Here is a 24,833-nt window from a genome sequence, read left to right as displayed (position 1 = left end):
ATTTGTTACTAGACTTTCTTTGTTAGAAATACACCAGGCCACACGTCCAGCTGGACAGAACTGCTCTCGTCGGGAGTGCGCTTCACCAGCGAAGAGGAGCTTTCGGCTCAAAAGTAGGAGCATGCGTGTGGTTGGTGAAAACTCCGATAAGAGCTTCCTAATGGGGGTGGCTGTTGTAAGGGTTGAGGAAATTGAGAATATTTAGCATATAACATGACCAGGTCCTCCGAGAACTCAGATGAGGCCCGGGCCGTTTCACATTGTGAGGCCCCCTCGTTGTTTGGGAAGAGGGGTATAAACTATTTTAATGTAAAGGATGGCATGATGGGAAGATTAAGGCGGGCATTGCGAAACTCCTAAAGAATGGGAGATTCAGCACTGAAAGGGGGACATTTTTTCACAGCTGTAGTCAAGAATCACAGTATGTGGTAAAAGTTCCTAATTCATCTCGAGTCGAGAAACACAGCCAAAGGGTTAAAGTGGAAGACCAGGCACCCTGGGCTGAGGTGAGGCCCCCTGTGAAGTGAGGCCCTGGCCTCCCCTCTCGTAGGGCCTGAACATGATGACCTCAAGGGGTGTCCTCGCTCCTTTTGAATCGGGCACGGCTAGGCTGAGGGTGAGGCTGAAGCTGTATGGGCCGCAGCGTGAGGAGTTACCTGGCTGGAGTGCGCTCAGGAGAGGGGGGCGTGAGTGGCGTCCATCTACGGAGGCGGCGGGATCTGCACCCCCAGCAGCTCGTAGGCGAAGATGTTCCAGAAGATGGCGAAGAGGAGGAAGGTGGCGAAGGCGAAGATGACGACCCACCAGGAGCACTGGCGCTGCAGGCTCTCCTCGTAGCTGCGCAGGATCAGGAGCCCCATGCTGATGCCCACCACGGCCCCAGACAGGTGCGCCATGAAGCTGGGCTGGGGGCCGGAGGAGGGCAGCGGCGGGGAGAACCGCAGCCACACGGCCCGGCCGACCTCCGAGCTCACTGCAGAGGAGACGAGGCAGCAGGGGGGGCACAGGGCCCGGAAAAACGAGAATGAAGCAATAGTGGGGGGCCACAGTGAGACAATCACTAGAAAACAGCAGGCCCCTTCAAGATACGCCCTGGTGACACTTTCTGAAAGAATTAAAGCCTTATAAATCATGGGAAGCCAGAAGCGCACTTGAACCCATTTTCTAAATTATTTCCTGATCTAAATTCTTTCAGGATCCAGTAAACGTGTTATTTAAAAGGGCCGGTGGTATTTAGTAGTAATGAATGGCTTATAGTTTCGGGGAGAGATGGCATCGAACTTTCAAGAGTTTCGTTATCTGAGGTTAATTGTTGAGTTATTCGAGGTCTCAGCTCAAGGGACATGCCTAATGGATGTGCAGAGAGATACTGTCTATAAAGCTCCTAGAACCTTATCGTAAGCCAGCTTTAAGGCAATCCTTGTGGCTGGCCTGCCGTAAACATAGATGGTGAAGCAGACTAGCAGAGAAGGTGTTACCTGTATATTGAAGATGTGTTTCAGCAACTGTCACCATGTGTATTTTAATGTCATTAGGGTGTCTATTGTAGTTTTGTGAGCTTACGCTCAGTAACAGGTCCCATGAGGGATCTCCAAAGCTTGATATGTATTAGAAGCCAATGCATACTCTTGCAAGCTGACACGTGAAAATGGACTTACTGCACACGAGGGCCAAGATCATCCTGAGCATCTTATATGGACACCGCATGCCTGCCCAGTTCTGAAACAGAGAAAGCCACAGCAGACGGTATCAGACCCACAGAGTTAGAGTTTTTAAATACGAATCAGGGCAGTGTCAATGTCACCTGGCACTACCTGAGATGCTTTTACATGTTTTCAAATGTCAGTAGACCCTGGCTTTAGAGAAAACCCAGCTTCTTCTGAATCCGCAACTGAATTATTTGGTGCTTTATGCCCACCCAATTTGGAAACACCAACTGTTAATCAACTCAGCACACTGCAACGATTCTCGCACTGTCCATGAAGCTGTTCGGCAACGGAGGTGCTGCAAGTGCCACAGAGCTCTACAAAGGAGCTGGCAGGCTCTCGCTGGCGTCGGCACCCGACAGGCCCTGGGGGAGCCCCTGGGATGCAGTTGACACAGCTGGATTGTTGCCAGGTGTGGTCCTGATTTAGAGACAATCTCAAGCAGCATGCCCAGCCTTGGCTGGAGCTGGACTGAAATCAGAGGAAGACAGAAATCTGGCAGTAGTAATAAGCCAGTCCAGAGTGTGTGTGTGTATGTGGGTGTCTGTATGAGTTTCTGCATGGATATCCTATGTAGGACAAAATGTCAGAGACTAAGCCGTTGCAGAACAAGTGCCTGTAGATAACATAGCCTCTGGGAGGTGGGTGGAGGGGGGGCAGAGGAAGGATAGGCTGCTGTTTCCACTTTGTTTGCCCTTAGCGGTGCAATCTGTAAAGGCGCAGGTTGGGCTCAATGATCACGGGTTCGAGCCTGGGTCGTTCAGCAGCGGACCATGACCAACACTTCCCAAGCGGTGACATAGGCCTGGCTGAGCGGCACCAAGAGCAGCAAAGGGACTAGCGAACCTTGACGTTTTAAGCAGGCCTGTTGCCTTGACTTGGGTGGAGGACCCCCAACAGAGGTGCATCAATCAGAGCATACTTTTGCAGTCTTTATATGAACTAGAACCAGGAACTGAGTTGATTAACCCATAGCAAAGGCCACAGTAGGAGATCAGCTGACTCCAATTGGGATTCCCCATGTTGTAGCGCACCATTGCTCAAGCAGCAGCAGGGTAAGACGACTCGCTGCCTGCAGAAGATGTCTCCACGTGCTGCAGGTCAGTGACCCCTGTGCCTGTCCAGCTGCCCCCCTGACTTCTCGCTCTGGTGTTTATGCTGTGCGTATTTTAAAAGTGTCCATCTTGGAAGACGTATCTGCTGGAAAGAGGGATATAGAGGTGTACATCTCTTGGGAGGTTTCTGCTCAGATCCAATGCATCTATCTGTGTGGTCTATGAGGTTCCAGTGATGAGCAAAAAATTATGAATCCAAAGACATTTTGCAACGTAAAAGGCTCTGTTCTCGTGAGAAACTAAATAGGAGAGGGCACCCAACTAGAGTTGACAGGCAGTGCTTGTAAATTTATAATGCACACAAATAAATGATGAGGGAAAGTAACAAAGGCTGAGAGACAGAGACGAGACGCTGGATTAAAGCAGCTGAATGTGCCTGAATGGAGTCGTGCGATTCTGTGGTGCAGCTCCTTGATTCAGGCTGGTGACCAGGGAAGAGCCTAATTCAATATTACCAGCACTGCGTTCAGTCTTCAGGCAAATCCTGCGAACGGAACATTCAACCTTGGTCGTTCCATCTCAGACAACACAGGTGGGACATCCCTTGTGAAAGTAACCCTTGGTCAGTACGCCACATGATTATTGAGAAACGCTGTGGTATACTATAGTGAACGTGCTGTAAAAACCATTTGTCAAGATATATCATTGCCCTTCTTCAGTCTAGAGTAGTAACATGAAGAGGAAACCATCTTGAATCAATTGGACACTGTAGCATATGTGCAGTAAAACTGTGGTAAACGTGGAAAATGGGAAAGTTACAGAATGTAACAGTAGCCAGAAGGATTTATTCATTAGAATTTATTCTGGATCTCCATAGCCAAGACAATTGCAGAGAAAGACAAGAAAATTGCTCTTCTTTGTTTCCTTTTAACCCAAAGTCACCACCTCCTGGTTTGGAAGTGCCATAATAAGGATGAATTAGAGTTGCCGTGGAGCGAGAGTACATTTTCTGTTTTCCTCTGTTGCGGTCTGCAGGTTGAAAGCTAGCAGGTTCTTTCAAATAAGATTCTTGCAGCCAAGGGACTGCAGCAGCCTGCCTCGACACAACTTCCAAATCTTTCTTTCGCACCTCAACAAACTTCCAGCGAAGAGTGTCCTTTGCTGCACCAATCACGAGCGCAGTTAGAGAAGACAGCAGGGCCCTGCGGCCCTATAAGCCCAGCAGTGTCAGGAGCCAAGGAAACAAGACAACGGGATGTTTCTTCTGCTCTGTGGTTTTTAAAGTTCAGATACGGACATTTAAGGTATTATTGGCTTTTTTCACGTCCCTTTTTTTTAATGATGTTTTAGGCTGGCAAGTCGGTGTTGGAAAATGGAAACGAACAACGTCAAGGGTCTCGAAAAAAGTGAAACAAATTCTAAGCAAGTTAAGGGATGGTGAGCTTCTTCCTCACCTATAGGCCCAGCTCTTCACCTCTAATAAACATTTAACAGCGACAGTGACCTGTTTCTGGACTAAACGCATATACACATCTACTGCTACATCTGTTCTCTTTCTTTTTCTTTTTCTTTTTCCCGTTTACAACCACTTTTGTGCAATATATGCCAGGGACCTGTGCAATACATTTATATTTATATTTATATCTATGGTTACATCTATATTTATATTCATACGTGTGATACGATTTTCTGTGTACTGTTCTGCTCTAGTTTCCTCTTGTGTGTCTGGACTGTGAGTAACTCTTGTATTGTATTGTATGTATTGTACTATTATTATATAATTCAGTATCTATCTATCTTAATATCAGTCATGTAAAAACATACTCACGGAAGTGTCCCAGTGCCAAGTTTGGACTTGGGAGTCAAGGGGCTCGGGCTCAGGTGGTATACAGGTTCAGCACTGAGCTTCATGTGCCAGACATTGCTGCTTCAAGTCTGGGTCATGCCACTTTTCTGATCACTGCCCAGGGTGAAAGCTGGGATTAACTGGTCAGGGATCTCACATCTTTCCGACATCAGATCCTGCAGCTTTCGGGGAGCTTGTAGGCTTTTAGTGACGTCAGTGTGAGAAGCACAGCTCCTCCTCCAATCAGCGCCGCCTCTCCCATTAGGCGCTGTTGAGCCACATGGCGAATGTCTCTGCAGATCCGCGCGTTGGAGGAGCCTGTCTGTGCGTCTCATTCAGGAGCTGCTGCTGGAGAGCTGTGTCTGACTAACAGTTGGTGGCTCCAAATTTGGATTGGAAATTAGAAAATGGAAGAAAGAACTTTGGCTTCAAACTGAAATGATCAAGGGAACAAGTGGGCACAATGACCTTTCTTAGGTGCTTTTCTGTTTTTGAATCTTCATACAGGAGAGCTCGTCTCCTGAAAACATCCTTGCCCAGGCAGGAGTTACTGCAGTCGGCCTCAGGCTTCGCAGTTCTCACTGCAGCTGAGCCCTTAGATAATACTGTTCAACGAATTACTCGCTAAATCATCCAGATTTGATTATCATTTATTTCAGCTTTCCAAGCCTAAAGGAGTTAAGAACTGAGGAACATATGTGAAGGATCCTACCCTCAAAGACAGGAAACTGCCCACTCCTTTGCACAAGGCTTGATTATTTGTCTTACACTAACCCCAAATATGCCTTTAGTCAAAATCTTTGAGTAGTTTATTGACAAACCCCACATGAAAAATAATTTGTGTGGAAAACACAAATATACATTTATACTGTACATACTGTTTATGCACAAAAGCTTATATGCACTTTAATTTTCTAACAGTTCTTGTACGACAGTTATGGTAAAAAACACTTGATATTTAGTAACTTTAATTTGGTTTAAAAATAAACTTTTATGTATTGTGCAGATTGTACACGTGAGTCCGAATGCAGCTCTTTTTCAGCCATGTAACTGTCTTCTTATTGCTTTTAATGTGTATCAGAGTCAACTCCAATCAAAGCCATTTCAACAAAAATGAAAATAATCAGGCCAAAGACCTCACACAACCGCATAAGCCACTGCTGATGTGTGCTACAGTAATGTGTTGTGATATTATACATTCCCACTCAGTGAAATGATTTCTTCACCATCCTAAATGCTGTGCGCAGTCTGTGCGGAATGGGACATTCCATCACGAATTGAAGATGACAGCACAATATTTCCTGAAAGGAACTGATAAATTACATTTGACTTTCCCAGACTGTAATTCTCCAGGCTCGGAGGGACGGGTTTTTCCAGCTGTAGTGCCGCATGCAAGCAACATAAAGAGTTTCAGTCTGCGCAGGACACAGACGTTGGGGAATATGCTAGTGTTGACTTATTTGGTGTCATCTTCAAAACACAGCACAAGTGGGTTTTCCATCTGAGTTCTAATCTAGAACGTGTATTATCTGTGGCTCAGGGATAAAGCCACCCAGTCTGGGAGAAAAGCCCTCGAAGGAGCCGACACTGTCTTTTGAGGCCTTCGCTAGAGGCCAAGTCAAGATAATAGCAAAGCCGGTTACCATGACGACGTTGGCTAGGTGAGCCGAGCAGAGAGCATAGACTCCCCCGGACCCCCCCACCACCGGTGCTCTCATATCTGTGATGGACACTGTCAGGGAGCCTGCCGAGAAAGAGAGAGCAGAAGAGGGGGGTCAGTATGAAAGAGACAGGAGACAGTTGCAGGAGACAGGCTGAAGGGTAGAGAGCTACTGTAAGGAGCACCTTTCAGAGCATTAGAGAATTACCAGCATAAATGAAAATATCGCTAATGCTACAGCGTTTTAAGAGCAAAGAGAAGTCTAATTCTGCTTTGCGCGTATTAAAATCAAAGTAATGGGTACATGATCATCAGCATGGCGTACTGTGAACTTGACCACGAAAGCAGTTATTGTTCTAGATTGACCCACGAATGGACGGACAGGCAACCTAACCACAGAACGAGAATAAGAGACCCAGAGAGATCGGATTTCACAGACAGACGAGGACCAGAACCAGAAGCCCGATCAACGAAACTAGTTATTCGCACCCTCTCTCCCCTCACAGACGTGAAGCTGCTCTCTGTTCTGCCAGCACTGCCAGAACAACACACGCCAGTTCGGGACTGCCTGCCCGTCTCTAATTAAAACAGTCAGCATGCAAACAGAGGTCCTGATTAACCCATGTGTTTAGAGGTTTTGCTGTATCCCCTCTCTCCTCAGTTTCCTTTTAAAACTGGATTTGTTCAGCAAATCTGAGCTGCGTTAGCATTCCTGGGCGCCACCTTGTCAAGCTTGTAAGCTCGCCCTGCGTCTCACCACGTCGGTGCTGAACACCGTTCCGAGAGGCAAGAAACACAGTGCCTCACAGGGGTCAGAGCCACTGCCTCTGGTAACAGTTCCAATTAAAAATCTCACACATCTTTTGTTTTTCTTCACGTGAAAACACAGTGTTAGTGTAAGAATAAGCTGTTATTCTTAAACTATAATTTAGACCCCTCTGTATGGGCTTGTGACTGGTCTGCTGTCTCTCTGTGGCTGGCACTGCCTTTCCTTACTGCCGCACAAATTATCACTCTCTCTGTACACACAATCAATTTTAGGCACAGGATTCTCATTAGGGTAATAATAAACCGCATTTGTGGCAAAAGGTCTCTGGTTTACGACAGCACAGCTCTCATAACACTTCATTTATCCTGACAGCCACTCACTCTGTTAAGACGAAAAGCCCTGCAGTAGGCACCTTTCTGAAAATTGGCCTCTATGGCCGATTTTGGCTCCTGCTGCTGAATCTGAACTTATCCAAGACCCTTCGGTTTCAGACGTTTGGCTAGTGAAGCTGACTGCAATGTACTTTTCTGCACAAATGTCCAGAATAGTAAGTGTTCTTTAAGCGAAACGTGTCAGGGATGTTTTTTCGGAGAGAGTGTTGCCCTGTTTGCTTTCTACTCCTTCCGGTGCCGTGTCGAAATCCATCTGCGTGGAGATCTCATCCAAATCCTTCAACACAGCTACCCTCACGGCCATCTTTATCATCCCAGCACCCCTCCCTGATAAGCGCTATGAAGCTTACTAAAGGACTGAGCAATCCTAGACATCCTCTCAAACTGTTCCTGTGACCTAAGTAAGTGATCATTCATTGTCCTCCTATCTGGGCAGGCAGAATAATGTCCAGGGGTTTAAAATTACACCTCAGTCACTCTATATTATTCCTGCCAAGTGGAGAGATAAAAAGCTGACATTCATTCTAATTAGGTTTCCAAAATAAGTTTTAGTAAAGGCAGCTTGGCTCACTAAGAAGGTTCAGTGCCATTCAAATGTTAGGAATGTTTTATTTTTTTTACAACGAGGTCAGCTGATGAGCTCATCTGATTACTTATAATCAATTGATCTGATGACCTCTTCCAGCTGTTTCCTGAAAGAAACCAAGGTATTGGCTTCAATAACGTGGCAGGGTAACTTGTCCAGATTCCCACCAAAAGCGCCTCCTGTCCTCAGTTTTAAATGTTCCCCTCCCTTAGTTTCCATTCACGGGATCGTGTTGCGTTGTCGAATCTGAAACAAGTCTTTTAATTGGCCTGCAGTGATGAACCCCATTGGCTACATCTACAGAAGTGAGCGAGTCCTGGTGCTGTTTTTTGGAAACCTGGCCGACAGCTCGTGCGGGCCTGCGTGGTGTGTTTCTGTGTGTGCCTTTGCTGGGAAAGCACTGCTGCAGTGGCTGACTCCCACCTTGAGCCTTGGGTCAGAGAGAAGGTTACACTAATGGGCCCCTGTGCAAATATCATGAGACAGCACTTAGCGAGGGTGATCATCTGCCTGCGTGTCAGAACACACTACATTGGAAAACAAATCCAGCAGTTAGCCAGAGGGCAAATACATTTATTGTGTTATGTAGACAAAATCAACATTTTTTGCCTTGCATAACCAAGCCTTGATGTGACCTAGCAACTATTAATTAATCCAATTACTGCCTAGTAGCCCTTGAGATCTCACAGTCATTGCTGATTATGTAACTTCAACATTGTGAACAAGTGGCTTTTTATAGTGCAGTCATCTCGGTTTCTGCTTGTATGTTGTGTCCAGATCTCATTATTCCCCAGGTCTGCTGTCTGTATGTTGGGGGGGGAGGGGTCAAGTAGAGGTTCATTCGGCACTGGAAAGTAGAAGCACACAAGGATTCGGCTGTGCTTCATGTGCGCAGAAGGAGAGCTGGGGAGAGAGGTAGAGGAGAAAGAGAGAAGAAGTGGGAATGGGCCAGGGGGGTGGGGGTAAAAGGGGGGGGGGGTAATTAAGAGGAAATGGAAGAGGTAGATTACAAGGGCAGAATGGGATTCATCTCTACCTGTTGTTTTCCAGATCGCATTCTGATGCAGATCCCCTCTCTAGTCTCATAAAAAGTCTCCACGTGTATCTGAAACCCCAAGGCTGCTGCTGTCTGTGGACTCCAATCGGATTTTAGATAAAAGGCCAGAGGGGTGTCAGCTTTGGAGGGGACACCTGGGACACTCCAGACGCTATGCGAAATCACTTCAGGACAAGCGTTAGTATCCCTTGGGGAAAATGGGTTTTAAAGTAGAGTCAAACAAATGCAACAAAAGCAGACAAAGAGCACCACCAAAGAAGGAGGAGTTGTTTTACACGGATTGGGAGTGAGATCGCAGAGGGGCTGAAAGATTTGCTGAGGCTGTTACCATTCCATCTCGGGACGCTCCCAGGCATCTCCCAGGTGGGAGTAGTGTAACATCAGTTTAAACTTGAACGTTTCAATGAAAGTGCAATTAATACCCTAGGGCCTGAGTGGGACAGGTACAATGAAGGCCTGTGGACACACAGTTCGATGTGCTTTCCTGCTGGAGTGAGCTCCCCAGCGTGCTCACAGGAGAACGGGCTCAGGTTAAATCTCAGTATGACAGTGGTGCAAGTCTGCTGGCAGGCACCCTGGTAAAGTCCAAGGAGCCATCATTGCACAGCAAACGGAGTACAACCTTATTGTTTCAAGCTTACTAACTCTACTGGAGCTTGGCCCATTGTGAAGCACAGCTAGTGCAATTTTATTCCTAAAGACCAGGATCAGATCATATTGCTTACACAATAAAATACGTTCTCATTTCTCCACAATGTCTTGCGTGGCTCCAAATTAATGATCGCGTTTTTATGAGCAGATAATGAAATCTCATTTTAATTGACATGAGAGGAGAAAAGCATTCTTTCGATATATACCCTGTCTACATTCTCCAAACGATACCCCACTGAATACTCCACAGTGGAAGTAAGGATCGCGGGAAGCGGTTGGTGTTTTGCGCTGGTTTTCGTAGGGAGGGGTTTTATAATGGCGAGATGCTTGTCAATCATTACTCAGCGAGCACAGCCTGAGATAATAACACCCTAACGGCCAGCCGGGAAAAGGGATCACACTTCTGTGAATCATTTCTCGGTGTTTAATGGGATGTGTCTCCTTCGTGTGGATTTATGGAGGAGTTCATGTGTCTCTGGGAAAACTGATTTTATTTGCTGTTTCTGTACAGCTTTAACTACACCAGGTGTTGGGTCGGCGGCAGGGGGGGATTTAAGTATCATTTTATTGCTCGACATTTAAAAAATATAAGAAAATTCACCTTAAATCGTTCTAAAGTTGTAAAAGGAAACAGAATGCCTTTACTGAAAGAAGTGCTAAGCAGGGTTGTAATTAACACAGCATTTTCAGAACAGTTTTTAATTTTATTTACTGGTTTTCTACTCCTAAATTAAATAGATTTCAGGAGGCATGTTACTCTCTGCATCCTCGTAGAATTTATGTTCTAGTCCGTTAAAAAGGGTGAGATGGCTATCAAGTCTTGTACTTATTTTCTATTAGTCTATTAGTTGTTAAAAAATAATTTTCGATTTCAGCCAAAACTTGAGTCCTCAAAACACCAGATACATTTTAAGTCCATAATAACAAAATATAATTTGAATGTTATTCTAAATTATATTGGGGCCTAACGTATTCTGTTGTGAACTGGACCTTTCCTTAGGCTCTGTTACAAATGTATCCAGCATAGTGGGCCAAAATAGTTTTTAAAGTAAATTAAAAGCCCTGGATCTGGAGCTGCACTCCTGAGGAAATTCTAGCACCCCTTAAACATAGAGGGTGTGGTGTACCATAGTGGGTAAGCTTTTGTGCTCATAACTGATAAGTTGTGGGTTCGAGTCCCTGCTACAGACACTGCTGTTGTACCTTGAGTGAGGTACTGTACCCCAGGTGCTCTAGTCCAACCTTGCTGTATAAGTGGGAACCAACATTGCTATGGAGCAATAACTGTGAGGGACTGGTGTACCATTCAGGGCGAGAGCCACAAGCTCTCCAGCCCAATTATCGCTGCGGAAACCAGGAGGTGCCCTGGCCTGCTGAGCCACTGTGGTTCTGGTCAGGACTTGATCTTTACCTTAAACACAGGAGAAGCCACAAATGACTATTACCTTGCAGGTACCGTACTGCATAGGATTAAACTGATTAGTCACTATCTTGAGTTGTTGCTGATAACTGAGATAGCTATCATTAGGCTATCATTAAATTATAGACCGATTAGGTTTACCTCAATTACACCTCAAACTAAGGAATAAATTACAACCCAAATAGAAAAGCAGAAATGATTACTTGAGGATCCATATATTTAATATCCTGAAAGGGATTGATCAAGTCAGCTCAGGGGATTTCTTCTAGAGCAGCAACAGCACAAGGATCCGGGGACACGAGGACATTTAGCATAGAGACATCTAAGACACGGAAAAGGATAGACAACACTGCACAGAGCTTTGAGGAAGTCTGGATGCAGAATCATGTGGCTGCAGAATTGCTGACTCCATGGAATTCTTAAAGGAAAGTATGGTCTGAACCTAGACTGGATGAAAAGTCCCATCACATTGCAGATAAACATTGCCAAGTGAGTTTTAAGTGTATTAAGTGTATTAAGGCTGGAAATAATCATACAGCCCCTGGACTGCCAGGAAACAGCCTAGAGGGAACACCAGCATCCTTCTGGTCCTGCTTTGACTGAAAGAGTTGAGGATGAATATTAACTCCTGTTGGCGGGTTTCATTCCTGTGGCTCTGGAGCTTCAGAGGCACAGAGCGCAAGATGCAAATCAGCTTTTCTCGTGAAATTTCTAGGATTTATAGTTTTCATCGTTCATCTGCAGGGAGGGGTGCTGCTGGCGAATCAACGCTCTCCAAACCACAAGCAAGGTGCTCTCTACAACCCACACAGCTCACCGGGCACAAGACGCCACAGGCTTCCTCAAGGAAGTGCCAAAATCAAGACAGGCAGGCCGTTCGTGAGTGAATATGCTCAGTTTCATATTTCTGCAAAGTGCAATGTCACTGGCATCGATCAAGTTCCAAATTCAAAGAGAGTCCTGCGTGTACAGTGACCTGCAGTGTCATGGGCAGTGACTTTTTGTGTCTCCCTGAATACACAGGCAGCATGCAACCTCAGCATCCAAAACCCAGAGATGTTCGTAACTACCTTACGAGGCAATTCAATATTTAAGAGGCCCCCCATGTACTCGCTGATCATGTTACATTTGCAGTAATTCTGTTTACTCAGAGGCTGAAGGGCATGCAGGGCCTCATAAAATATACATCAGTTACAAAAACAAGCAAGGAAGCCTTTTTAATCCCTCTCAGTTATTCTGCACAGGGTGAGGAGTCAGTAGAGTGGAGCAAGGGAACTATTTACCTAAGAGCTGAAGCTGTACAGGATGCGCTACCCAAGCTACGATTGTCTTCTAAATAAGTGTCTTTTAAGTGACTTGGAGTTAAAACAGTAGGCAAATGCGGCAGGAAGGTCTGCAACTTTTCCCTCTTCAGTCACTGTTCACATCAGGAACAGTGAAGGAGAGGCAGGGAGAGGGTCAGGAATGAGCTGGAATGACATCTCACACTGTTCACACCCTTCATTTAGACACTGTCATATCTATCAACGCTATGGTCCATATAGACGGGCAATATGATTGCACTTCTTGCATGAGAAGGTTCGTAGGCTGTACTGGTCTTTTATTAATGACGGTACTGCATGCCTTTGAAACCGCCAGAGCAAATACCATTAAACAAACACTAATTTCTGAGTGCGTTTCACTCCATCGGGCCCATTTATTGAAGCTGTTTAAATACTCATTCTAGAAATACCTGAGGTGAACTGACATGTGATACCTCTTCAGCTGGTAACTGGAGGATAAGGCGCGATCTTAAATGTCTGATTCAAATCACCCCTGCTTTTTTGAAACACTCTGGCCGTATCTACACACGTATTAAAGACAGCGAAAGGGTTGGTTTTGCTCTTTTAAAACTCTCTTTTAGAGAGCCTGGTTTTCAGAAAACTGTTTCACTTTAAGGAAAGTTTTTTTTTTTAAATGAACACCAGATGACCAACCCCAGTCTTCAAAGGAAATGATAATTGCTTAAGTTTAGCTAATTGTTTGGATAAGATTGTCGAATCACTCATTTGTGAGGGAGGGGGGTCTTAATGGTCTTAATCGGGTGTTAATTGAAAAATACTTAGTAGCTGCAGGAAATTAACCCTGGAGTACAGGGGCAGCCCATCCCTGATCTGGAATATGACCTTGTGTGGGGAGTGGGAGTGGGAGTGGGACACCCGGCTCACCACATGGCTGCCCAGCTGCTCGCGTCTCACGTCTAGGCCTGAGCTTCTGAGAATAAATACGCCAAATAAGAAAAGCAGGGAAAATTACAGTTGCATTTTGAAAACGAATGAAAGTAGGCTGCATATAAAGTAAAAATCCCCGAGACCATCTGTTCTGGGAGGGAGAAATTTATGTCCTTCTGTTCTCTGATATAATGGGCTCACACGCAAGAAACCGTTTTTCAAACTCTTTTTACCTCAGAAACCAACGTCTCCGCCTTACCCTTGCGCAAACAAAAAAAACGGAAAAGTACATTTGGAGTGAGTAGGTGGAAAAACACTGTTATTTAAGCCAGTAGGGTACTCCAGAAATGAAGACTGATTTCTAATGAGTTCTGGATTGTTAAATAACACGCAGGGAGAACGTGCTTTTTTTCTTTTTAAATAATGAATGTAGTTAAAAAAAAAACGGAAAGCCGGAGCTTGGTTTAAGTCATTATCTTTAATCTTCCTCCAGAACTGCGCAGTGCCAACAGCACTGAGCACCTGAGCTCGGTGTCTGCCAGCCCACTGCCATTTCACTGCGGGATGACTGCGCTCCCGTTTCCATGGCAATGCCGACCCAGGAATGGGGGTTCCTGGGAGGTGCCGTGCCCCACAGAGAGGGGGGGATTCAAAAGTTTATTTTGGAGTGAATCACATGCTGGGTGCCCGACGGTCTCAAACTGAGTTGCGCTGCCTTCTAACGGAGAGAAAACAGGGTTGTTGGACGGCACGGCCATCTGAAACGCCGGGGAACAGCAGGGCTTGAGACAGGCGTCTGCCCTGTAGGCCAGGGTGCTCCGAGCTACAGGTAGAACGCACAAAAACCCCACAACCGCACCACGGCACCACAAAAGTGTGCCGGAGCACTGAGTCTTGGCTCTTTTCACATCTCATTAATCTAACGTAACTGACTTTCAAGGCTCGAAACAACCCGGCTCCATCACACATGTCTGAACTCCTCCATGTTTACACTCCGTTCTTTTGAGGCTGGACTGACGTTCCTCAGACTACGAGCGACAACTTCTTTAACTCTCCTCAAATCAAAACTTTAAACCTCTTTACGAAGGTCTAGGTCTGATTGCCTACAGCTGTAAAAACCTGTATGCTCTTGGGTTTTTTTTCTTCATTTACAGTACTTCTATTGTAGTTTCTTTGGTCTCTTTTCTTTATTCATGATGTACAGCGTCCTTGGCTATTTATTATTATTATTATTATTATTAGTGAAAGTGGAAAAAAAGGAAAGAGAGGAGCGGTGTGATTGTTGCCCGACGCTGCAGTTGAACAAAAGGCTCCTGAACGGATCCCTCGGAGCTCTGTGCCCATACTGAGACCGGCCAGGTGTGTCACGAGCAGCCCCTCCTGGGGGGATGTGTGCTGGGGTTTCCCAAGGGCCTCCGGCCACACGGCCCCAGATCCTCCAGATTTCACCATGTCAGGAGCCCGGCAGCCTGTCGCCGAGCGTCTCCTCTCCGAATGCGCCCTGCCGCGCTGCTGCAACGGACACTGTGTGAAAACAAGGCTGACGGGCGCTACAGCCATCACATGTATATAGCGCCTTTCACCACAAGGGATCTCAAAGAGCTTTACCCATAGGGGGGACCCCACTTCATCCACTATTGACATGCAGCAGCCGTGATGTCCCAGCAGCCCCACCACACCCAGCAGGTCAGGTGAGATATTACTTCGCACACTGCATCAGCATAAACTACAGTAATGACGGAAAATACAGGGAAGAAATAACCCCACAGGCTCCCCTTTAGATAACAAGAGAATGAGTTTGTTACATAAGGAGGCCCATCAGCAGATCACACACCATTCTAAATGAGGTGATTAAAAGTATTGTTAATTTAGAGCGTCTAAATATGATAAGGATAGTCCTTAATTTCCCAGTGGGCAACCTGCCAACCCATAAAAAACTGAAAACGCTGCCTGATTACACTGTCTCCAGAGGGAAACTCAGTCCCCATAAGTCACTCATCATCGATCAATCCTTGGATGATGGAGATTCTATAATGGGATCTATAAACCAGCATGAACTGCTCCAACAACACTGCACCCCTGCTTTTATTGCAGCAGGACAGCACGTCATGTGCTGCCAGCTTTTGAAACACGCGCCAATAAACAGCAATGGGGAGACTGGAATGATGGGGAGAGAAGGAATTGCTGTCCCATTCAACGCCTCACTGTGAGGGAAAAAAAAAAACCTCTTGTGCCAAATACTCGTCACTTTTCAACGTGTAACGAATGTTTGCCGAAAGTATCTCCCATGAAAGTGCATCAGGATGAATTTGTAAGGTATCCGGGCAGTTTTTCACATGGCTTTGCAAAGTCTTACCGTGTTTTCCCTTGATTTCACTGTGCTTGACTATACCTTTTCTGCAGACAAAAGCAGAATAAAAATCCCCGTGTTGCGAGCACTGCAGATTGAGGGTGAGATGTGGAGGTGACATTTAATCCCCAGCTTTGAGGATCTATTTGAAGTCTGCTGCCTCTCAGCTCTCAGTGACACGAGAGCCTCCTATGGAAAATGTCCAGGTTGCTGATCACCATTGCAGTGCGCCAGATTCTGGAGGTGAATCGCTCTCTCTGTAAAACATCGTTCAAAAGCCTTTGCTCACGGGGCAGGCAGACCACTAATCCAACAATTTGGACAGAGGTCTTTTGGATGGGGGCCTGGGAGCTGCATTTTCAGCTGGAATCAGGAGGGGTCAGGGAGTGACGGAGAGAATTATTAGCAATCCTTTCAATAACATTAAAGCAATTAAGCGTGGACGCTCTTACAAAGCTTGATAATTAGTGGCCAAAACAAAGCCCGCCTTATTCTCACTTTATGCACAGAGCAGCTTCCTTTAAACCTCTTGTCTGTTTAACTGGGAAGAATTAGGCGGCTTACAGCCTAATTAACAACCACAGTGGAATATGCACGGCACCGCACTGTACTGTGCCTTCAAATAACACTGCATGCACCGTGCTGCAGCTCTCAGGTCTGCAGCATGCTGCTTTTTGTATTATTGGAAAAGAATGCTCTGCTGGGTTCTACTTCAAAATACAGGTTATCATGATTCATAAAGTAGTTAGCATTATCTACCGCCCACCAGTCACCACAAGTACGCGTTTGTGTCCAATTCGCGGAACAGGGAATAATCACCGACATGAAAAGGGGCTCAATTACAACGCAAGCAGTGTTTGCATTGGCTGTCTACCGAGTCACACTGTGCATCTATTATCACGAGCGTGATGATTATGATTTTATTAAGCTGAAGCCTTCATCTGTGGTAACTTCCAGATAATAACCGTTTCATACACAAGCTCACAGAAAACCTTAAAAAACCGGTACAGCGTAATATTAAGTCGAGATGTTTTGACAAACTGCAGGAGAAACCCAAAGCTGTATGGCGATGCAGCGGAGGGCTTAATGAAGACATTCCCTCTGCTTGCGGGTCTCTGCGAGTGTTGGAGACTAGAGAGTTTGTATTCCTCACAGCGAGGTGCTGAATGGGACAGTAATTCTTTCTCGCGCTACAATCTCCCTATTGCTGTTTATTGATTACGCCTCTGCCTGAAGATTCTGAAGACAGCAGGGCCAGACGAGTCTGCTGTTTCCGAATCAGAAGGCTTGGCTGAAAGCACAATTATGACATTACTTTTTTTCACCTTGAGGTGCCGGAGTCCTCAACTCGTTTCCTGTCCTGAAAAGACTGCTCAGTAGACTGAGCACCAGCACTCTGGATTTGTTCCATGTGATCCAGGCAGCCATGCAGGGTAATCTGTGCAGAGTGCTTTCTGCTGCCCCTTCCACAGACAGGACCATCAACCTGTCCTGCACCTGGGCCCTTGTCTGAGTTTCGATCTATAATCATTCGGGAGGCAGCTGGGGCTAGGTTTTGTTTGAGCAGTTTCAATCCCTCCCTCCGAGAAGAGAAGAAGCAATCGTGCACATCGTCGGGCAAAATGGGATCCTACCAAGTCCCTATGTATTTCGTTGCACCAGAACGTCCTGTGAAGATAAAGAGCTGATGGCTAACATAGGTCTGACAGACCTTAAAAGGCTGAAAAGTGTAAAGAATACTGAAAACATTTAATCCAGTCCGAGTGGTGTTGCTGGTTTAAGGTTATACACCTTAAAGAAGTTTATATCTTTATCTTTAGTTTATATTCTGTTTCACATGCTAAATGTGGACAGTATCTTTTACTGCTTTGTTGTGATTATTAGGTGTTACCCTTTACTTTCACTGTGGTATGCTCTTGTACATTTCAATAAGGGTAGTGCTTCAACACACTTGTTGTTTTCAAGGAGATTATCTAAACAACATCCATTTCAAACACAGTGTGAGTCACTGCAATTTCTCTGGCTCCAAACCTTAACAAACAAAAAAGGAAGCACACTTTGGGGGTAACAGACTTTGCCTAAATTGCTGTGCATGGCACATAAGGAGAGATTTTAGAAAAATAATTTACAGGTTCAATCCATAGCTATCTTCTAATCAATGCACCAGTAAAAAAAGAGCAAAATAAAAGCTCTTAAACAACGATTTTCAGAGGTTTTTTTGACAATGTTTTGCCCGGAGGGATAGCACAGAGCCAGCAGTATTACAGCTACGTTTTATACAAAGAGAAACACATTCTTTTTAAACTGTCATCGAGAAATCAATTTCAAAGCAGATCTGAAGTTTTTTTCACTTCTTTTCATTTTCTATACACAACGCAGGGCTGAGGTATTATTCGGCATCATTGTATCTGAACTACAGTTTTCCTTTCTTTTCTGTTTCCCTTGTTCTTATCACGCTTCAACACATTACGAAAGAAATATCTTTATTTCACCTCTGTCTCAGTGCTCCGACTGCTAGATTTTTGTTAAACACTCTCATTTTACCACTATACAGTAGAATACGCATTTAACAGGATCTATTTCAGCTTCTGAAGGATGTCTTCTTTCGAAGAGTTCTTTATGATTACCTGACATAAAAAATCTACACTTCAGACTGTAATTAGGACATGCCTGATTTTTTTTTTTAAAAGGGGCTAATACAAGCTTGGCTTTGATTTTTACTCACATCAAGCCAACATCTCATAATGACTTCTTGTAATTTCAAGAGCCAATATTCCAATAGCAAATCTGGTAAAAAGGCGTACTGATTATCTCTTCTTCATTGAACCATTTTTTTAAAGGTAATTATAGCCTGATATACTGTGGGCGTTCTACATACATTCTGATAAAAGCTTTCCCTCTCTAGACATTTACCCTCAACAGCACCTTTGCTAAAAACTCCTTTCTTGTAAGTGCTGCTGGGACATAGGAAGACTCAATACAGCGCTAGGCATTACTGTTACAGCTCTGCAGAGCTATCTGTCAGAGTAATGACAACTAACTACATGATTTAGCACAAGGCTTATCCGGTCTTTTATCATTTCCATATGAATGGAGAAATATCTCAATTTCCCCCCTTTCATTTTGTTAATTATCAGACGGAGAAATCCTAATGATGTTTACCTTTCCTCTCCCCTGTCTTGAGCGATATCAAGAGAGAAGCATCTGGGCGCTCAAACGATCTCACCATCCTGCCAAAACCCACCTCTGCTATCGGTTACATAACTGGCCACATCTTCATGAATATTAATTAAGCTGGTAAATATGATAAGAGCACGATTATTAATTCATTGTCTTTTGACTAACATCCAGTGTGATGTGAGATTCACAGTGACTGCATTAACATTTCTGCTGCCTCCACCAGAACTGCGACGAGGATCGAAGTATTCAGCACCCGGAAATCAATGAACTCAACGGAGAAGGATTCGGATTTCCACGCGGCCTCCTCAACTTTTATTGCAGTTGCTGGAGAGTTCAAAGCAGAGGCCTCATACGTATCCATTTGTACTGGACCAGCAGTCTTACAAATTAGGCAACGTGGAGAAATGTTTTGTGTTCCTGCTCTTCTGTCGGGCAGACCTTGGCTGCCAACTTTCAACCTTTATCTACAAATCCTCATTTTAGGATTGATAGGATTGTAGTTGTTTTTTTTTCCCAAGAAGTATGGGAGGTTCTTACACTGCTGATCGTACTTTGACAACATCACCGTGTTTGCAATGGTCTAATTATTTTTTTCAGTTACAGCGCTGTCATTTGTTCTCCAGACAGGATCAGGTACTGTCACTGTTAGCAGGACAGGATCCACTTTCTTGGAACTGTCTGCGTATTTCAGTTGCCTTTCCTACAATGGGATTTTTATATTCCATGAAGTCCTCAGGGGATTTCTAGGGGATTGTGGGAACAAAGAGAAACTTGCTACATCAAGACTAAAACAGTAGTGTGTTAAGTCAACTCTTCATTTACACATAGCAGAACCGATCTAATAATAATAATAATAATTGCTTACACTTATATAGCGCTTTTCTGGACACTCCACTCAAAGTGCTTTACAGGTAATGGGGACTCCCCTCCACCACCACCAATCTGCAGCCCCACCTGGATGATGTGACAGCAGCCATAGTGCGCTAGAACACTCACCACACATCAGCTATTAGTGGGGAGGAGAGCAGAGAGTAATGAAGCCAATTCATAGATGGGGGTTATTAGGAGGCCATGAGTGGTAAGGGCCAATGGGAAATTTTGACCAGGACACCGGGGTTACACCCCTACTCTTTATGAGAACGCCCTGGGATTTTTAATGACCACAGAGAGTCAGGACCTCGGTTTTACGTCTCATCCGAAGGACGGCGCCTGTTTAAAGTATAGTGTCCCCGTCACTATACTGGGGCATTAGGACCCACATAGACCGCAGGGTGAGCGCCCCCTGCTGGCCCCACTAACACCGCTTCCAGCAGCAACCTTAGTTTTTCCCAGGAGGTCTCCCATCCAGGTACTGACCAGGCTCACACCTGCTGAGCTTCAGTGGGCTGCCAGCTGGGAGTTGCAGGGTGATATCGCTGCTGGTCATGATCTAGTCCTACAACAGCGGATCTGCTAATCTGCAGTTCTGCTTTTATAATTTTATATGTACATAATACATACACTATATGTAGCAGTAGCTTTATTTATAATAATTTTCATTCAGTCTGACTTATGTTCAAAACTGGGGAATTCCGAGATGTATTTCCAACCATAAAATAAGTTATTGACTTTTATAACAAAAGAGGATGACAGATTGCCGATTGTTTACTATACACGAATCAAGAGAAATGCTGCACAGCGAACGTTAGACAATAGATGGCAAGATCACAACACAGGTGTAGAGAGAGAAGTCCTTGGAGCTTGCAAAAAAAATTGGTTGACATTTAGGCAAATATATGTCTATTTACTTACAGGGAAAGCAAAGATCAACCTGTGGGAAATGACAGATATATTTTGCCAGTGAGAGGCTGGGGAAAGGACAGGAAGCTTGAAGCCTTGAAATGTGGCATTCATTAAACTGAGCTGCAGACTAGCCATTGTCTAGTCTGACAATACCTCTGAATGTTCCCAGCCGTGCTTGCTGTGGTCAGGTGTTAGAAAGAATCCCAGAGCCCATTTGGAGCTGTCAAACCTGCCTGAAGAACTTGACACTGCTGTACAGAACAGGACAGGGGCAAAACATGATTTGGTAGAAGTGGGCTTCATGGGTAGGCTAGTTCTTAAAGTTCAGGTGGGTAGCTGCGTCAGCATGCGTAGGCTGCAAAGGAACAAGTAATAGGTTTATTCCATGCTGGAAAAAAAAGAAGAAAGAGAACACAACGTTTCAGCCGTGGAGCCTTCTTCAGGTGAAGAAGAAGGCTCCATGGCCGAAACGTTGTGTTCTCTTTCTTCTTTTTTTCAGCATGGAATAAACATATTACTAGTCAGATACAGGGGACCATAATCTAATAACTAATGTGACCGATAGGGCATGACCTCAGAGTATGGCAGGGCTTTGGGAAGATGGCACAGGTTCTGTGGATAACCTTGGAATGTGAAAGCTGATAAACAGGGTATTCGGAGGATGTAAGTGTAGTTGACCACTGTTATGACGCAGCAAGGTGTTGCGGATAGCGGCGGAGGAGTACAGGCCGAACGCAGAGATCGGGGCTGTGACGCGGCTGTGTGCTGCAGGGAGCTGAGGAGGGTTTTCAGCCGGAACCAAAGCGCGTGGGCTTGCCGGTCTTCAGAGGAATTCAGAATTCAAAGGGAAGGGGCTCATTCGCAGCTCGCTGGAGGTAGCCGAAGGCGCAGTGGTGTGGGGCGAAAGCTGAGACCCGAGAAAGAAAACTGAATAATCTTCTGCGGCCAGAGCGTTGAGGGGGTCTCTGTGAACTTCGAACACACTTTTTCTGCTGAAGCTGCAATATTTTATAAGGTGGACGTCTAGAAATGGTTTGAACTGGGTTGGAAGAATGCTGGACAAAGGGGCTACTATGCAATTCTATACTGTTATATACTGTAGGAATGCGTGCCATGACCCTAAGTAACCAATTGTATTAAAAGAAGTTATCTTGAGAAAACAGGGAAGTAGGAAGATGCACGTGATTTTGGAACACGGCCAATCTGATAAGCACAGGGAAGCGGGATAGAGAACAGAAGATATTTAAGGACTGTTCCACTTCAATTACTTTGAGAAAAATACACCAAGCATCTCCGAGTTTCACTCCCTTGTGCATGAAATCAAAACGTCTTTCAACTTTCTGAGACGCAATGTCTTGAAGGGGAAACGGGACAAGTTTCTCAGACAGGTGAAGCTCCCAGAAAAGTCAGGGTCGTGGTCTGTGGTCAGAAGGACACACAGCAAGCAGATCCTTGAACAGGGGTCGCGCTGGAAGCCTTTTGAGAGTGGCACCCTGGGAATACAAAGGGGAATGTTAATTAAGGAATTAGGTACCTGCCAGGGGGAGGGCCAGACCGAGAGGTGCCTGGTCCAAATCCTCAGCTCCGCAAGAGACCCGCCATTCCTCATAGGAACGACAGGGTTTCCCGGGGCAACCGAGAGCTATGAGCCACCCGCCCAGGCGTAACAACCACATCTGACTCCAGTTAGGCCAGCAGACTAAATGCCTTCTCTGATAATATAGAAACCCCAAGAGCGCTGCATTTTTGAAAGAGGAAAAGATGTTCGGAAAATATCAGATGCTTAATTGCTTCGACAAAGCCGCTTCACAGTGGAGACACAGCAGCGCTGTGACTTTGGTACCAAGTTAATGACTTAATTTCCCCTCTGGCACACTGGTGCTTGCTCTCTCCTGCCTCTCTGCCAGCAATGGACCCTGTCGACCTATTAATTAATGAACTATTCAATCAGTCAACGGGTAAATGTGAGTTCCCCCATTGAGACATGTTTCAGTCTCCCACAGAGAGGGTCCTGTCAGCTCCAGAGAGAAGCAGTAAGCCACAGCAGTCCAGATACAGACCTGGAGGGACAGGGCATGTGCTGTTGTAAGTCACATTGAAGCAGCACCAGCAAACTGCTTGGGATAGGAGTCAAAACACTTCAGATCATGCAGGAAAGGGCTGGGCATTTCTGATGTAAGCCAACCAGAGCTCTGGTATTGAAGCCTTGAAGATGCGAGTTTCATGTGAGTCCATCTTCGCAAACAGTCAATTCAATGAAGAAGAGTCAGACTGAGTGAAAATAAAATTACATTCTGGCCCATAAGGATGAGTTGCACATCTGTAGCACAAAGTCTTCAAACTCTATTCTTCTGTTTTACAGGCAGAACATATAAAACCAAAGAAGTCTAGGTGAAAGCAAAGCAGAAAAATATATATTTTCCTCAGAAGATCCATTATTCTTCGTTGGCTTTAGCTGTATTTCATCATCTTTGAAATACTTTTCTAATATATCAGAAAGATTTAAAATCCCTTTATGGAACTGCGTAAGTTTTTTGAAGACACTGCATTTCTTCTTCTCAGACTGTATAAAACCATTGACACCTGACAGAACTCTCACACTACAATGGCTTTCCTGGTCTTTGCTGAAAAGTCAGATTTAAGCTTTTAAAGAAATTGCAAAACTATCTACAATAACCTAAAGAGTTAATACAAGTCAATGGAAAGAAGGTTTTTGTACACATGTATACTTTTACTGTATGTAATAATAATAAAAATAATAATAATAATTGCTTACACTTATATAGTGCTTTTCTGGACACTCCACTCAAAGCGCTTTACAGGTAATGGGGACTCCCCTCCACCACCACCAATGTGCAGCCCCACCTGGATGATGTGACAGCAGCCATGGTGCGCCAGAACGCTCACCACACATCAGCTATCAGTGGGGATAGATGGGGATTATTAGGAGGCCATGATTGGTAAGGGCCAATGGGAAATTTGGCCAGGACGCCCCCTACTCTTTTCGAGAAACGCTCTGGGATTTTTAATGACCACAGAGAGTCAGGACCTTGGTTTTATGTCTCATCCAAAGGACGGTGCCTGTTTACAGTATAGTGTCCCCGTCACTATACTGGGGCATTAGGACCCACATGGGCCGCAGGGTGAGCGCCCCCTGCTGGTCCCACTAACACCTCTTCCAGCAGCAACCTTAGTTTTTCCCAGGAGGTCTCCCATCCAGGTACTGACCAGGCTCACACCTGCTGAGCTTCAGTGGGCTGCCAGTTGTGAGTTGCAGGGTGATGTGGCTGCTAGCCAAAAATAAATAAAATAAATAAAATAAATAAAAGTTGAAGAAGGTGCCTGATTTGGACAGAGATGCAGCATTCTGGAACAAGCGTGACACAAAACCTTGCCTCCCTCCATCTTTTAGCCACCAGACAACAGCAAAACAAGCTGCTAGTCAATCACCCTGGAAAGGGCTGGGCAGGCAGAGAGTGGACAAACTTTATCTCTATTAAAGGGACAAACCCAAAGCAGAATGCATTCTATGGGTTCAAAGGTCACCGTGAATTTGAAAGGTTCAAGAGTTTATTCACTGCAGTCGTTACTCCCGGAGGCATAAATATGGGCCTTATTAAACCGAGGCCTAAGTGCATTTTTACATCCATTACTGGAACCAGAGACCAGCACCAAGCTGTACCTGGATCAGTAGTCTGCAGCCGCCTGCATGTTAAGTTGTTAAATGCACAGTAGGGACCACTACACAAATTTCAGATTTCTGGTTTATGGAAACACTGAATACCGAGATCCTTTTTTATTGTATTCAAACCGGCCACGGCAATCCCTCCCTCCGCCCGCGATCGACCTCCTTCTCCATCAATCAGACGACACAAATGAGAAATGCTTTCGGGGGACGCGAGAGAAGGAGAAGGGCTGCGATTCATTATGCCGGGATCCATAAAGCAAAGCTCCTCTGGGGAAGAGAGAGCTGAGCTTCAAGATATATAATCGAGCATCAGTCAATCCACCGAGAGCATCGCGTCCGAACCTCATTTGCTGAAAGGAGAGAGGGGGGAAAAAACACTCTTGGAAGGGTCACACGGACTGATGGCGCTCAGGTGTAAGCTCACCGAGTCCGCTTGAGGAGGTAAAAAGGAGATGAGGGAAGCGAATGCGACTGTTTTACG

At 45.3% G+C, this 24,833-nt stretch overlaps 1 protein-coding gene across 1 annotated transcript in view; it reads right to left on the bottom strand.

The window, feature by feature from the left end:
- The window catches only part of rhbdl1 (rhomboid, veinlet-like 1 (Drosophila)), an 84,718-nt gene that overhangs the window by 8,290 nt on the left and 51,595 nt on the right, over nucleotides 1–24,833 (bottom strand). The window contains exons 6-8 of the mRNA XM_015360037.2: nucleotides 6,251–6,351; nucleotides 1,659–1,719; nucleotides 657–973 (exon numbers count right to left, since the gene is read on the bottom strand). Coding sequence (XP_015215523.1) covers nucleotides 702–973; nucleotides 1,659–1,719; nucleotides 6,251–6,351 — 434 coding nt within the window. The 3' untranslated portion in view covers nucleotides 657–701. The remainder of the gene's footprint in view (nucleotides 1–656; nucleotides 974–1,658; nucleotides 1,720–6,250; nucleotides 6,352–24,833) is intronic.

Source organism: Lepisosteus oculatus, chromosome 19 (assembly GCF_040954835.1).
Source record: "Lepisosteus oculatus isolate fLepOcu1 chromosome 19, fLepOcu1.hap2, whole genome shotgun sequence".
Taxonomy (NCBI): domain Eukaryota; kingdom Metazoa; phylum Chordata; class Actinopteri; order Semionotiformes; family Lepisosteidae; genus Lepisosteus; species Lepisosteus oculatus.
The sequence above is the reverse complement of the archived record's forward strand: the minus strand, read 5'-3'. Positions and strand labels throughout refer to the sequence as shown.